Source organism: Cupressus sempervirens, chromosome 6 (genome assembly GCF_028749045.1).
Source record: "Cupressus sempervirens isolate cs-2001-9-10 chromosome 6, ASM2874904v1, whole genome shotgun sequence".
In the NCBI taxonomy this organism is placed as follows: domain Eukaryota; kingdom Viridiplantae; phylum Streptophyta; class Pinopsida; order Cupressales; family Cupressaceae; genus Cupressus; species Cupressus sempervirens.
Window position 1 is genome coordinate 47,527,975 of NC_143123.1, and position 15,149 is coordinate 47,543,123.

Below are 15,149 nucleotides of genomic sequence, written 5' to 3' on the forward strand. Positions count from 1 at the left end.
GGAAGGGGGAAAGTGAGAATGAAAAGTAATGGGAGATGTCCACTACTTGGATCCAAAGCATTAAGATTTAAAAAAAATTGACCTTTGCAAAATATTTTTTGAATAACTATTTCAATCAAACAATAAAAATATACCCTTTCTTGAATAGACCCTTTCTTATTTGAATCTTTTGCAAATATTTGTCACTTGAAATAGACACACCACTTTTATTTACTTCTTATAATAGCTTTCTAGAGATCCACTAGACTTATACTTTGAGGGAAATATTTTTGGATGAATGTGAACAATTGGGTCCTTCACCCCTTCCACCTTATTAGTATGTAAAGGGAGAATTTAAAAAATAAAATGGGAAGCTAGACATATATATATATATATATATATATATATATATATATATATATATATATATATATATATATATATATATATATATATATATATATATATATATATATATATATATATATATATATATATATATATATATATATATATATATATATATATATATATATATATATATATATATATATATATATATATAGAGAGAGAGAGAGAGAGAGAGAGAGAGAGAGTTCAATGAAATATATTGCCAATAGTAATGCAAAAGGTATTCATAAATCCTTTTCGTGACTTTGAAATATACGTCAAAGGGTTTTAGCTTGGGAATATCCATTGCTCCAAGTGCATTACTCATAAATAACTCAAGCCCATTGGCATTTTCTTGCATCTAATAGGTGATAGTGAAACAACCCATTTTGGATCTTGTGGATTGTCCTCTATTAGATTGTGCAACTTTCTCATAGAAGAAGACAAAAGTTTTGCTTCGCACCTACTTGTGCTATGGATCCCAAGTCACTAACTATGGGAAATTTATTGCACAAAATATTGAGAAAATGTATGATTCCACATGTTGTCCCATAGAATATTTTCCTCAAGGAAGCTAATAAATGGAGACCAGAAATAATTCACTATTCACATTCTTCACATTGTTAAAGTTTATTTCCTAGGGCAAAAAGTATGCATTTCATTTGGGGACATTGATTCGGGACATACATACAAATCCATGTATTTTTTTGTGTATTTGTATACACTATTTGTGTGTGTGTGTGTACATACAAAAGATATACATATATATTTATACGACTTTGAGTCAAATAAATAGGTACAAGTTAGATCTCAATAATGATTTATACGTATAAAAATCAAAGTCCATTTTTTTGAATTAAAATCATGTACATGGTTCTATGCATATGTAGTTTTACATGTGCACCTCTAGACTTGTACTCGGACATAGATGCCAAGTTTTTAGCTTTTGAGCTTTATTTCCCTCCTGATAACATGTTTTTTCCTTCCAAACTAGTTTATCAATTTCATCGTCATTAAGTTTACACATTACAAAGTGGGTATTTTTAAATGAATCACCATAAATTGACACATATCCTAAGCTTTCTAACCAAATAATTTTTTTGATTCGAACAAAATTAACATATTAATCTTTAATTTCTTTTAATGATGTCTCCAAATTTCTCAAAGACATACATGTACAATCTTTTGAAAAAAAATTTACCTACTTGTCTCAATCTAAAATAAATTATATATCATTATCCTACTGTTCATTCTATACAATTTCCAAAACTAAAAATTCAATTTTGAATTAATTTGGTTCAAGTTATTTGGAGCAAGAGAAAAACTATGTGATTAGTACTTGTATTCACTTTGCAAAATCATAAAAGAAAATAGTCAATAAAAAATTCACAACTTCTAGTACACACTCTTAACTATATTTATATAAAAATATTTTTTTTAAATAGTAAATGCAATAATAATTTTCTTAGAGTGAACATAAATCACTATGTTATGTATAGTTTTGGATGTGCAAAGGATTTTACCCTCTTAATATTATAGTGTAAGGGTAAAATGGAAGCATCCACCCTAACACTTTTAAAAGGGGGAAGACCAAGATCCACTCATTTAATTAGATTTGATTGATACAAAAGCAAGTATCAATGCACAACCTAATGTACAAGGAGTGAACAACTCATATTTATTTCCGTCTCCCCTCTACCTTAAGATTGTTTAAGAAAGAAGATAGATGATATAGAGCTAAAATATAAAAGATAGTACAATGATAAAATGTATTGAAATAGAAGAGGAAGATGATATACCTTGTGAAATACAAACCTGAAAAAGGGCTATCGAACAACCTCCAAAAGGGTTGAATCTTGTAATCTAGGGTGAAAACAATGAAAAATGGGCAAAATTTGGAGGTAGCTGAAAAATATGGTCAGTTTGGCACAAAAAAGAGGTCATCATTATGCTCAAAAGGGCCAAAACCCCCTAAATCCATATAGAATTTGTCAAAATTGGAGATTATATAATTTATGTCATTTTTAAAGCTAGCACTTGACACACATTATGAGGCGTTCATACATCATTGATATCATCACCTACACTTTTTATACAACTTCTATGACATCATCATACTCCAAATTATACACCCCACGTACTAAACTTAGTGTTGTTAATTCTAGCGATTTCTCCATTCTTGGTCATGATTGAGAATATATCACCCAAGGGGGATAATATTTTGAAAACTCAATTTTACCAACAAGAGGATTTTTCCCAACAATTGGTATCTTTCATAATATTTCCTAACATGTTGATGGTTGTCAATTTTTTCCCATAATTTTCTATTGGTGAATTTGACTAGTAATCCAATAAAGAGGAGTTATTGGTTTTTTCCCATGTAACTTAGTCATACTAGACTGAAATTGGGAAAACAAGATATCATCAGAAAAATGATTCTAGTGGCAATCTAAATGTGGTTGGAATTTGATTGGATCATGTATAATATTTTTGTACCACACCTCTAAAGTTAGGGTTCCTTTTTATGCTTTTGAGGTCATAAATTGAGAAAATAGACTCCATTCTTTGGCTTTTACACATCGTCTGAAAGGTCTCATAATCCTCTACATAGATATTTAGTCTCCTTTTGCAAATTTTTTATCAGGCATACATTGTTCTCAAGAAAAAAAAATTTCCTAGCTATCCAATTGGAGGAGGATTTGTGTATCTCGTGGTTGGTGGTGGGGTGGGGGGGGAGGGTGGGGGGGGGGGGGGGGGGAGGTTTCTCTTGAAGATAATTAATATGGAGAATTATACTCTATCTCCTTATCCTTCTTCTTAGTCTGGTGAGTATTCCTCCAAGAAAAAATAGAAGTCAAGTGACCCTTGTATTTTTTGTGGAAAGGTAGGACATGAAATTAATATGTGTTTGACAAGACTAGAGGCTTTAGATGAGACTATTAAGAAGCATCATATTTCATCTCATGAGTCTTCTTCATCATAGACATGCAATGATCTTTCTCTCTTTTTTCATAGGCCTTGCCTTTATCTTCTTCTTAGCAATCTATATTTTTAGTGGACCTATCAAACCTCCCCTTTGTCATCATTATGGGGGGTTTATTTTGTTTGTGCTAATTCTTACTTGGTTCCACAATTGATCAATTCTTTAGACTATTGGAACTTGTATTTTAGGCTAGCACTTTATTCTTACATTATTGAATTGTGTCATTTGGGTCACTCGTACATTGGACTCATGTGGCATGCACATCTTCAACTAATAGATTGTCTTTTTTTTTCATCTACTCATTATTTGATTAGTGTCATTGTTGGGTGTACTCATTTAGATTGTTGTCTTTTATATCTTCAATTGACACATATTTTGTCTTTGTTTTTCACCTACTCATTATTTGAGTAATGTTGTTGGAGGCACTCATTTATAGATTGATCTTGATCATCATCTTTGTTTCAAGGGACATTCTTCATTCAACACTAAGATAGTTATCATTTGGCATGTGTCCACACTTTTCTTATGTCCCAAAGGAGAATCTTATTCATATCATGTAGTTGTATCTCTCACTTTTGGAGAGGGATTTTTTCCCATGTGGTTTTAATTTCCTTTCTTCATTTTGAGATATTTTTACTATACATGAGTACCTAATCAAGCCTTGATTTTTGGAACTCATTTATATTCATAGATTTTTTTGTCTCCTTAAGTTTCACTTGCTGGGGGTGTTAGAGAATGTGTATTAGTTACTTTAGACATACTTGCATATGTTGCTTTAATTATAATACACATGCTAGAGAATATTCCCATGCATAATTTAAGCATATGTTGTACATACATTCATGCTCTAGCTTAAGTTCACTTAATGAGTCCAAATTTAGCTCGGTCTAATTTAGTTAGGCTCTAGTTTTCTTATTGATCATGCCCCTTTGGTTTTCATATCTGCCTCTAGTTTTTTATATTTAGATTGAGTTAGCTTTTTTCTTTTTAGCATTATTTATCTCTATAAAAGATATCAATCTCTTCATTGTAATTCATCTTGTAATTATTTCATCTTTAAAAGTGTAATCATTTTTATTTTTAATAATATAGAAATTATTTTATTGATACCCTTTCTTGTTGAAGGTGTTTTCATTTTTTATTTGTTAATATGTTTGTGTTGCAAACTTCAACATGTACAATACAAATGCAATGCAATGAATGAAATCTCTCATAAAGAAGAGAAAGGAAGAAAGCCTTGTGGGACAAAACTTCCCTACAAATTGAGAGATGAAAACACATGAGATGCATTGATGGAGGAATCAATACCTCCCAAGGTCTATATACATCATGTATATACAAGAAAATGTCCCACCATGGAAGGAAAAGAAGAAGACGTGATATCCCCCACATAATTAAGAATCTCTAATGTTGATGAAGTGTACGTAAAATGAAAAGATAAGACAATGTATACAAGCAATTTGTCTTTCCTTGGGAAGAAACAAGTACATAAATTGATAAAGAAATTAATTTGTCCAAATAGTTAGAGGAAGAAAGTTTCGAATATGCATCTTTGAAGACTAAAGAGGTATCTCCAAGCCCAAAGAGTCTGTCACACAAGCATGACCAAGTTGAACCATGGAATTTGACAAACAAGTGAAGGAGAAGAATCAAGAATGTCAATCTCCGAAGAAGGTGAAGAATATTCTCCAACTGCAACTATGATGAAAATGTCATCAAAGAACTTAGGAACCTCCTCAAGTATATCTCCCAAATCTACAATATGAGACTCACCAAACATATATAAAATGTCGAGTCCAATTAGTTATCTCACACTATAAGGTTTGGAGCAGTATGATCATCATATTAAATAGTAGAACTCAAGTCTAGTAAAGTGGGAGGTGGAGGAGTAGGATGTTCAACAATGTCTCAAGAACACAATGATTCAAGTATCCAAAGCTCTCCTCACATACACAATTCATCCTACGTAGAAGGGATGGCACATCAATGAAATCATCGTCATCATTAATTAAATGTGAAAAAGAATACAAGTGTAATGCATTATTAATAACTCACATAGCTAGGCCATCTCTAGTCTCCATGTCCTAATATAGACATATTCAAGAGTGAACTCGATAATTTTATAGGTTATGCTCCATAAGTGATTTGATAAATAGAAAAGGCTCGATTAGTGGTCAAGGATAGCACACAAAAAAATTATTAAATGTTCCCTCTCCCATATCAATAAAAACCTTCCCGCAAACATCCATATATGTGTTGTTGCCCATCAAAATATTAGGAGGATTACAAGACTAGATAGAAGAAAACATATCCTTGGATGTCATATGTATGATGTGAAGTACCTAAATCAAGAAGTCATTTACCACATTCCAGATATGTCGAAGCCATGATATTGCTATAGTTATGTAATATTGTGATTCAAGGCAACAAGAGATTCATTATCTTCCATAAATAATTCTATGGGGTGACTACTTGGCACATTGCAAGTTTGTTTGTGGAGTCCTACATCACAAATTTGGGCAACATTATTGATGATATACATGTTCTCTTTGATGAAGATGATCCTTCTTCAGCTGTTACGAGGGAACACTCTGACCCTCTTGTTCATTCTTCACTCGATACATGATATGTGCACTAAAGGTGGATCTCACACATAAAGTGGAGTAAGATAAAAACTATCACTAGTGCGAATATAGGTGCAAACTCTTAAGTTTCTCATATGCAAAATACTATGCAATGCATTATCCTAAGAAAGCTTAAGTAAAGTGTAATTACGAATATTTATTGACACCAACAAGTTGCATAGATAGATAGAACATTGTCATGTCTTACTTGACAATGCTTAAGCCTTTCAAAAAGTTTTACAAATAAAAATATCCTATTATGATCAAATCAATTTGAAACTAAGAAATTTCAAATTTCAAAGAAGTAGACTGAGTTCTATATTAGATATAATAAGAATATACAAATCTCATCAGATTAGACCAATCTTATTTAAAATAATAAGTGAGACAAAATCAAATATTTGTTTGATAATTTAAACTATTTAATGTGCTAAATGTGTCAAATTAAATAATATTACACCAAATATAAAATAACATAAAACAATAGAATATGTATTTTTCCCTTTCACATTGAATTCAAATAATTGCATTTGACCATTGGATAAGAATGCTAAAACTCATTTAGCAACGTGTAGGTTTGACAACTAAATATAATAATTATCTAAATCCACGAGGATTCCAAGAGATAGAACTAAGAAGAGTCTAATGCAACCCTTGAGAATATAGAAAAAAAAAACAAGCAATTTGCAGGTTTCTAGGTATGAACACATTCAAACTAATTAAGATCACTATTCAAAAGCCATTGTTAAAATATAATTCCTGACTTCAATAATGGTGAAGACAAACTGTAAAAGATATGTTGAGTGGTAAAATCTATGACGTCCTTTTGTAAGACCATGTACGCCATTAGAGACATAACAGAAGCTCTGACTTTTTCCAACAAATGACGCATTCATGACACAAGAATCCATTAACTAGTTGAGACTGAAAAAAATAGTTTAAAATTCTGAAAAAAAACAATGAGAAGAAGAAAAGGTCCAAGAATAGACTAATCAAATTATTCTTATTCTCTCTGAAAAATGAATGCATTATCTTGTTTTTACTGCTAAAATTATCGGAAGCATCATTTGCAGGCCTGCAAATCTTTAATGCCCCTTTTTCCTACTGTAATCAGAAGTTTAATAGCATATTAACGTATACCCAACACAAAAGTTTCAGTTTTTGTTTTGAATCTTTTGTCTCTTTCAAAAAGACAATGGGTTATAATTAACATGCTTGATGAAAAATAAAATTTTGTATTTATGAACTAAATTACAGTAGTGAATATTTGAACTAGGAAATCATGTAATAACCTATTAATATATTTTCTATTGAAAATTATTTATGTTTGTGAAAAATATCTATGTTTGTTTGTTTGGTCTTTTTGAATTCTTTATGAAAGGTAAAGGGTAAGTGGAAATACTGTAAATTTTGAAAAAATAAATTATAAATTGGAAAAATCTGATCACTGGTAGAAAACTAAATTACAGTACGAAATTTGAACAACTAGAGGAAAAGACCTAGTACTTAAACAGGTTCCAATGATTTTGATTTTGTCTTTTTGAATTTATTATCATAAAGGGAATTATAGAAAGCTAAAATTTACAAATTATTAGACCAAACGTGTTCCAATAGTTTTGACAGGAGTTGTCAATTCGCTAACCACATATTAACTTATTGGTTTTATCTTTTTGAATTTTATATTGTCTTGATGATAGGTTATGGAGAGTTGATGCAGGGGCACCTCAAAGGAACAAAAAGGGACTCGAGTAGTTGAAGAACGGTTTGTAACCGTTAAAGATGATCTTTAAATAAATCATCTCATAATGTGATCAAGATAGAGAATCGATAAGGGTGAAAAGATAATATTTTGATAGAGAGTGCGTGAATAGAGGAAGTGCCGCCAGAGAGCCATCCATACTTTGTAATCTGTCATTAGCATATAATGGTGTGTATTTTTTTGTTTTACTAATGTTTCAGTCTTCTCTATATCGATCTTTTGTACTCTGAAGCATTCGATTACAGTTCATTGGTTCATTGATAGGAAGAATGTTATAACAATTTGGTTCGGGTTCCAAGTTAAGAATAGTCAGTTTCATATTACCATTATTTTATTGTTTTTATTGTGATGCTCCGCATTAGATTGGTATCAAAGCTCAGAAGATTCTGAGCATGTAGATGGAAAGTGATCTACACCAGGCAGTATTGTGGTTGTTTTGTATTCTTGGTATGAAGTTTGTGGTTGCGGATTGGTGCCGGTTCGCTCAGCTGCAGGGGGTGGACATGAAGGTCTACCAAAGGCCATAGGAGATGGTCTTGTGTGTCACCAATAGACTGGGGAGAGAGGCATGATGGACTCCCAGGTGAGGGACAGAGGTTGTGATGCAACGTGGAGGAGTGGACTGAGGAATGGGAAGCACTATGGAGGCGACCAACATAACTCCATAGATGAGAGTTGGTTGATAGTGAAAAGGAATCAACAGAAGTGTCGATGTAGTGATCCGAGTGACAAGGCCCATGTTTTTCTTCCACCTCGTTTACATGGGACATGGAAACATTTGAAGTCTAGCAGTATGATGCAGGGGCACCTCCCGAAATTCGAAAAGGAACAAAAACGAACTCGAGTAGTTGAAGAATGGTTTGTAATTGTTAAAGATGATCTTTAAATAAATCATCTCATAATGTGATCAAGACAGAGAATCGATAAGGGTGAAAAGATAATAGTTTCATAGAGAGTGCGTGAATAGAGGAAGTGCAAATGGCTCTCTAGCGGCAGCCAGAGAGCCATCCACTTTGTAATCTGCAAATAGTTATATGTAGTGAAAATATGTGTTTTTTTCAATGGTGATTCAGTTTTCTTATTGATTCTTGTTACCATTATTTTATTGTCATTATTATGATTTCTCTGCATCAAGAGTGGTTTCATCTTAATGTCATAGGGGGGATTATAGAAGGTGAAGGATTCAAAAATAAAATTATATGAATTCTAGAAATCTGACAATTAGAGGAGAAATTTTCAGCATCAAACCTACTGGTCATGAAAATTTGAACAACTAAATCAAATAATGACATTTTTAATTTCTATTCAACTAAAAAGTTTGTGTCTTTGTTTCAATAAATGTTTCTTCTCTTTGAAGTCAATCATCTTGATGATAGATTAGGCAGGGTATTTTCCTCATTTTGAATTCTTGTTATCTTGATGAAGACTCTGAAAGGTGAAGGGTGAAGGCTTAAAGACCTTACAAAATAGAATTGGCAAACAATTTTTTAACAAATTGTAGATTGGTGATCACTAGAACAAAAAATTTGAACATCTTAACCTATTGAACCAAATTATAGTCATGAAAGTTTGAACAACTTAAACATATGATAGAATATTACATGGGGTTGCAAGCAAAGTGGATTTAACCATAACAACTTCAACAACTTAAACATTTAATAGGAAACTCAGTAGTAAGTGCACTCAAGCTGGAGAAGTACTCAGATGGGTGACCTCTCAAGTCTTTGTGCTTCACATGTATGAGCATCACCTAGATCCAATGAGTACCAAGTGTATAATGGGTTAGTGTGAACCACTACTCATAAAATATGAATCAATAAATTTGACTCAAAAATTACACAATTGATTCGTAATAGTAATATCACAACATATTACCATTTACTTAATGAAAAACTTATGTTTTATTTTATAAATATTTTATCTTTTCTGTCATCTAGTTAGTCTTCTTAATACTTTATTATATCTTCTTAATACTTTATTATGTCAAGAAAGATTAGCCAAAAAAGAAAAAATAGTACGAAACCTTTACACAATAGAATTCTGAAACAAAAAAAAATGAAATTGTAAAAATATGTTCACTAAAAGGAATATCTTCAGCAACCAAATATACTGAACTAAATTACAGTCATGAAATTTCAAATTACTGAAAGGTGGTGTCATCTTGATAATGAATTTAAAACAACCCACTCAAATTTGAGAATCTGATTTCACCGGAAAAAAATGAGCATCTAAACCTACTGACTTCCATTACAGTGATGAAAATTTGAACTACTAAACACTCTAATGGATCAGGTGCCCCAATCCCACTAAGCAAGAACAAGAATAAAACAAAAGGAAAAGACTCGTGAATTACAATGTGGTGAGCTCTTTATCATTATCCACAACCATAATCTACGTAATGATCAGTCACAGACATTGTTGCAGGGTGAGAATATTTATGTGTCGGATGATGATAGCATAAAAACTTCCCTCCATTGTTTTCTTCTCTAATGTCAACTGCTTAATTTTATTATTGTCTTCAAGCTGATTAAATGGAAAAAGATTCGATGATTCTCTCAAGAACAGTAAAGACAAAGGCAAGGAGAGCACATTGGACTCCAGGTGGCCTAGCATTCCTGATTTGGCGTTGGGGTTTAGATATAATAAACAAGGACCCCACTCCACAGAAACCCTCTTTGCTATATGTATATATATAGTTAAGCCGCCCATGTGAAAGGAATGGAGACCACAAGAGCCTTGTGTAGTTTTGCAGAGGATTTCAAACATTTTGCGGCATTTCGTCAAATGTGAAGCTTCTTGGTCATTCTTGCTTGCTGTTCTAAAAGTTACAGCTGCAATCAATTGTTAAAAAGATCATTTTTTTTTAGTGGGTCAAACAAGAGATTTAATTTCTCGAATTTTATAACTTTCCGAGTAGTAACGCCCCTAAGTGGGATTCATTACTCATTTCCCTTGTTAGAACTGAAATCAAACTAGTGTGTTTAAGACTTTTATGGGTATTTATTAAGCCCTGCCTGCCTTTTCAACAACAGTGTGCATCTCAGTAAGAAACGTGAGATTGAGATCCCTAATTAAGAAGCGGAGGTATAGGCAGCAGACAAGGACTTGGTTGGCTTGTTCTTGAGTTGAATTGAAGAAAGCTTAGATTCTTGAGCTTCCATTGAAGGATTGCTTGGGTTTCAACTTTCTTCGGTGTTCTTAGTGTTGAATCCATTTCTAGAAGTTGTTTGAGTAAGGGATAAGGAAATGGGCAGAGCACCTTGCTGCGACAAAGCAAATGTGAAGAGAGGTCCATGGTCCCCTGAGGAAGACGCCATACTCAAACATTTTGTTGAGAAGCATGGAACCGGAGGCAATTGGATTGCTTTGCCTCACAAAGCTGGTATATTATCATATACCCAATTCCAAAAACGTTCATAATTTTGTTTCACAAAGGTGTTTGTGTAGGAGAGATTCAGTATTGGAGTTTACCCATTTCAAAAAAATTGGGTTTTTATATTGAGTGTTTCAAATTGTAATGCTTTGTGGGTTCCTTTCCCTGATGGGATTGGGGATTCCTCAAACTGTTTGGAATCTAATCAAAACTGCTGGTAAAAATGATCAGTGTTTTTTTCGGATTAGTGACAAGGGCTTAACCACCTCCTATGTACTGTAAGTTGAGTGGTTGTATAAGAATACTGAGAAATCAGTCTTTTAGTACAATGGTAACCCCACTCACATAAACAGGCAGTTGATCCTAGATGAACATTGCAAAACTGTATTTTGCACAACTTGTTATGTCTTGTCATTAGAAGAGTGGCTATATATGGTATAGATGTTTTGAAGCTTAGAACATTATGTAGACACACAGTGACATTGCTTACAGCAATGCCCATGTATTTTGTTTTTTTGTTTTGCAAGTTTACAAGACTTGCCCATTCTAGTGCTAGTGCTAGATATATCATTTTTGTGCCCATTAAACAAGAGCCTAGGTATTTCATAGAAGTTTTTAACCATGTCTATATGGTATAAAGAAACATAGTGAATGGCAGCTTCGCTGCTTAGAGCAATGCTCAGTTGTTTGTAGTTGCATTTTTACATAGCCTCATGCACCTAGTACTAGATATACCAAATTTATTCCAGAGCATGAAATGGTTTATTGATTCTACAGGAAGTGCATCCAAGCAACAGATTGTTTACATGGAATTTTTGTGTAATCACATAAATCTAAAATGTTTTTCTGTTGTATTATTCTCGAGTGGGTTTTAACTTTTTTGCCTTGAATATGCGTGGAGAGCCTAATGTATGAATGCCATTGTTTTGAATTCAGGACTGAGAAGGTGCGGAAAGAGCTGCAGACTAAGATGGTTGAACTATCTGAGGCCTGATATAAAACATGGAGGCTTTTCTGAAGAAGAAGATGCAATCATCTGCGGCCTCTACAGCAGCATTGGAAGCAGGTTAAAAAGATATCAATTGCTCTGGAAATACATTTCATTTTCAGTACTCTTCCTTGTCAATTAACAAGTCTCAAAGATAAAAATGTATCGAATAATAGAAGAAATGACTTTAAAAGCTTCTTTTTTTTCCCTTTTAGATAGACATCTGCCCATACCGTGACTCAAACCTTGGAAGTTTCCACTTTCTTTTGGGTTAATTAGATTTGTAGGCTGAATTTTTACAAAACTTTAAAATGTTTTGCAGATGGTCCATAATTGCAGCTCAGCTTCCTGGCCGAACAGATAACGACATCAAGAATTACTGGAACACAAAGCTAAAGAAGAAATTGCTTGGAAAAGGGGTCAAGGATGATCAGCAAACAAGGCGCCTACTGGCCAAAGAAGCAGCAGATGGAATGAGATTTAACGGTCATAACATTACTTCAGAAGCTATGTCTCCATCCAACACTTCAAGCCCATATGCCCTAGAAGCCAGCAATGTCCATGTATTGCTTCAAGACCCATCAAGCTCCACCAGTTCTGAATCCTCAATGTCAAAAACAGCAAAATTTGATATGGGCAATGACCATTTTGAAAAGGATTTCAGCCATGACTCAGAATATTCCAACTTTACAAGCATCCTCATGAGGGCCCTTGAGAGCAATAATAAAAGTTCAACCCACATCAATCCTTCTCAAACAACCCCCCCTTCTCTTATGAATCCACATGAATCAGCCTTGTATGCTCAAAGGCCAACAATGAATATCAAAGCTGAAGCATTTGATCAGAATGATACCCAACTTGCCTATTCCATGCCACTTTGGGAAACTTGCCCTCCCTATCAATCTAATAATATGTGGATGCATGAGCTTAACAGTGGAGCTGATACAAGTTTTGGTTACAGCTTCCAAGGGGATGATAAAAATGCTTACACAATCGAACCCAGAAAACAAGCTAATATCAATGATCAAATGGGCGACCAATTCAGAGACATTAAGTTTCCACACTCCATGGGCGACCTATTGTTCTACTCCAACAATAACAGCTCAGTTCAGATTAAAGAGGAGCCTACTAATTTTGAAGTAACACCAACAGAGGCCTTTTGGGTTTCTCAACTAGCTGCTGCTTCTGATCCAAAGTCTTCTGGATATTCTTCTTACATTTTACCTTCTGAAGGTAATAGTAATACTGCTTCACAAGGGATTTTTCAAGAGGGAGTTATCTATTGACAAACTCATGTCCTCACTGTATATACTGTATGTTTATTTTTACCAATAAGAAAAAGGAAAAAACAGTATTTTTTCTCCCTAGGATTGCTCCAGTCCATTCACAAGTTAGTTATAGATGAAAAAAATGACATTGTTACTGTGTTGGACAATAAAATTGTAGGCTGAAGTACTATGTTGCAGCATTTTGCTGTATTTTTGCTGCCATACCCATTTATTTTATTGATTTTATCTTCGTTATTAATGAGAATATTCAGAGCACTTTTCAAGGTTGTCAAAGTTTATTTGATGCTTGTGGATAGATTTATATTAGTTATCTGAAGATGATTTGAGGTGGGTAAAACTCAATCCAAGTCTTATCTGTCTTGATGATGTGTACACTTCGAGTATGGGCTTGGGGAGGTGAATCTTCTTAAGAAAGTAGAATAAAATATCATGTGAAAACCAAGAATTGCTCTCCTCGTGCCTTAGAAATGTTGGTCCATCATCTCTATCAATGGAAAAACGTGGGGCGGCTCATATATGGTGGTCTGCTTCTAGACCATCTCCTTTTTTTCCCTCTTTCTTTATCAGATTCCCTAGATTGGCTTTATCATTAGATTAAGAATAGAACCCACTAATTTTTTCTCAACTAGAACATGTATGATTTGATTTTCTTATGAGGACATTTCTCATTCATGAATTAGTGTAGACATGCATTGTAATCTTTTTATCAAATTTGTATGAGACACAATTTCAATCTTATTTCTTGTGATGTTGGGGTCTTGCACTCAATAAGAGGTGATTCCTAGTGAATTTATTAAGAACTTTTCAACTTTTCAGACAATCAACATTATAAGTGGATCAAGCACCCGGTGACATGATTTGATTATTTTGTGGAAGAATTTTCAATCCACAAAACTGTACACAACATAAAAGTACTTGGCTAAAATCTCTTTGACCAAGGCCAAGAACTAAGGGATATCAAATTCACTGAATTCGCTTAAAGTCATTTACTATATTACACCCTTGCACTAGACAAGATGTGATCTCTAATAAATTCATGATTAAGAAGTTGAGAACTTTTTAACTTTAGAGAACCAATTGACATGATTCAACTTTGAATTCATATATATCAATTGATTGGGAAAAGACCCTATCTCATGATGTTCAATGCAGCAGCCACTGGATTGCAACTTTTTTGACATTATGGTAAAAAACATGACTATTGTGTATGATCATAAAGATTGAATCCTGTAGAAAGACTGCCGTAGAGGGGAGAAGAAGATGTTTTGGGCCATGATCATTGAAATTCTGACTCAGCTAAAAGATAGAAAGAATCAAAAGAGTTCCTTAGCTCATGTTCATTAAATTTTGACCGAGTAAGATAGTGAGCAAAGAATCTCTTCGCTTTGAGCGTGCTAGATATAATTGAACATAAAAGCAATTTGAAAGTGAAAGTCCTAAAGCACTAAAAGGGAGAGGGATAATGCACTATGTCAAGTACAAATACTCATCACATTTTGAATCCCACTGTATTAGATATCAAATTGACCTTTCTTTCCTACTAAGATAGATATTATAATAGAAAAGATCGTGTACTTACTGCCCAGTACTTACAGTGTTTTCAAAGATATTGTCCATAGCTTCGTATAGACATTTCTTCTCCATTCAGATGAATATTCTCTTGGAATGAATAATCATCTTGTACTTCATGTCCAATCCTTTGATTGTTTGTTCAGTCTTTTCTATCATGGATTACATTGTTAGAGAACTACGTAACATGCAGAT

General features: G+C 33.3%; 1 protein-coding gene across 1 annotated transcript; it reads left to right on the forward strand.

Annotated features, from left to right (window-relative positions):
- Positions 1-10,485: 10,485 nt before the first annotated feature.
- LOC149551060 (uncharacterized) lies at positions 10,486-13,658 on the forward strand. Its single transcript, XM_089786630.1, has 3 exons — positions 10,486-11,117; positions 12,045-12,174; positions 12,419-13,658. The coding sequence occupies exons 1-3, from the start codon at positions 10,982-10,984 to the stop codon at positions 13,380-13,382; spliced, it is 1,230 nt and encodes a 409-aa protein (XP_089642756.1). The 5' UTR covers positions 10,486-10,981; the 3' UTR covers positions 13,383-13,658.
- The last annotated feature ends 1,491 nt before the right edge of the window (positions 13,659-15,149 follow it).

What these genes read in the sequence shown, in the direction of transcription:
- LOC149551060 (XM_089786630.1), top strand. Translation starts at nt 10,982, where the DNA reads ATGGGCAGAGCACCTTGCTGCGACAAAGCAAATGTGAAGAGAGGTCCA. An exon ending in TGCTTTGCCTCACAAAGCTG is followed by an intron (nt 11,118 to 12,044) that starts GTATATTATCAT and finishes TTTTGAATTCAG; the next exon opens with GACTGAGAAGGTGCGGAAAG. An exon ending in TACAGCAGCATTGGAAGCAG is followed by an intron (nt 12,175 to 12,418) that starts GTTAAAAAGATA and finishes AATGTTTTGCAG; the next exon opens with ATGGTCCATAATTGCAGCTC.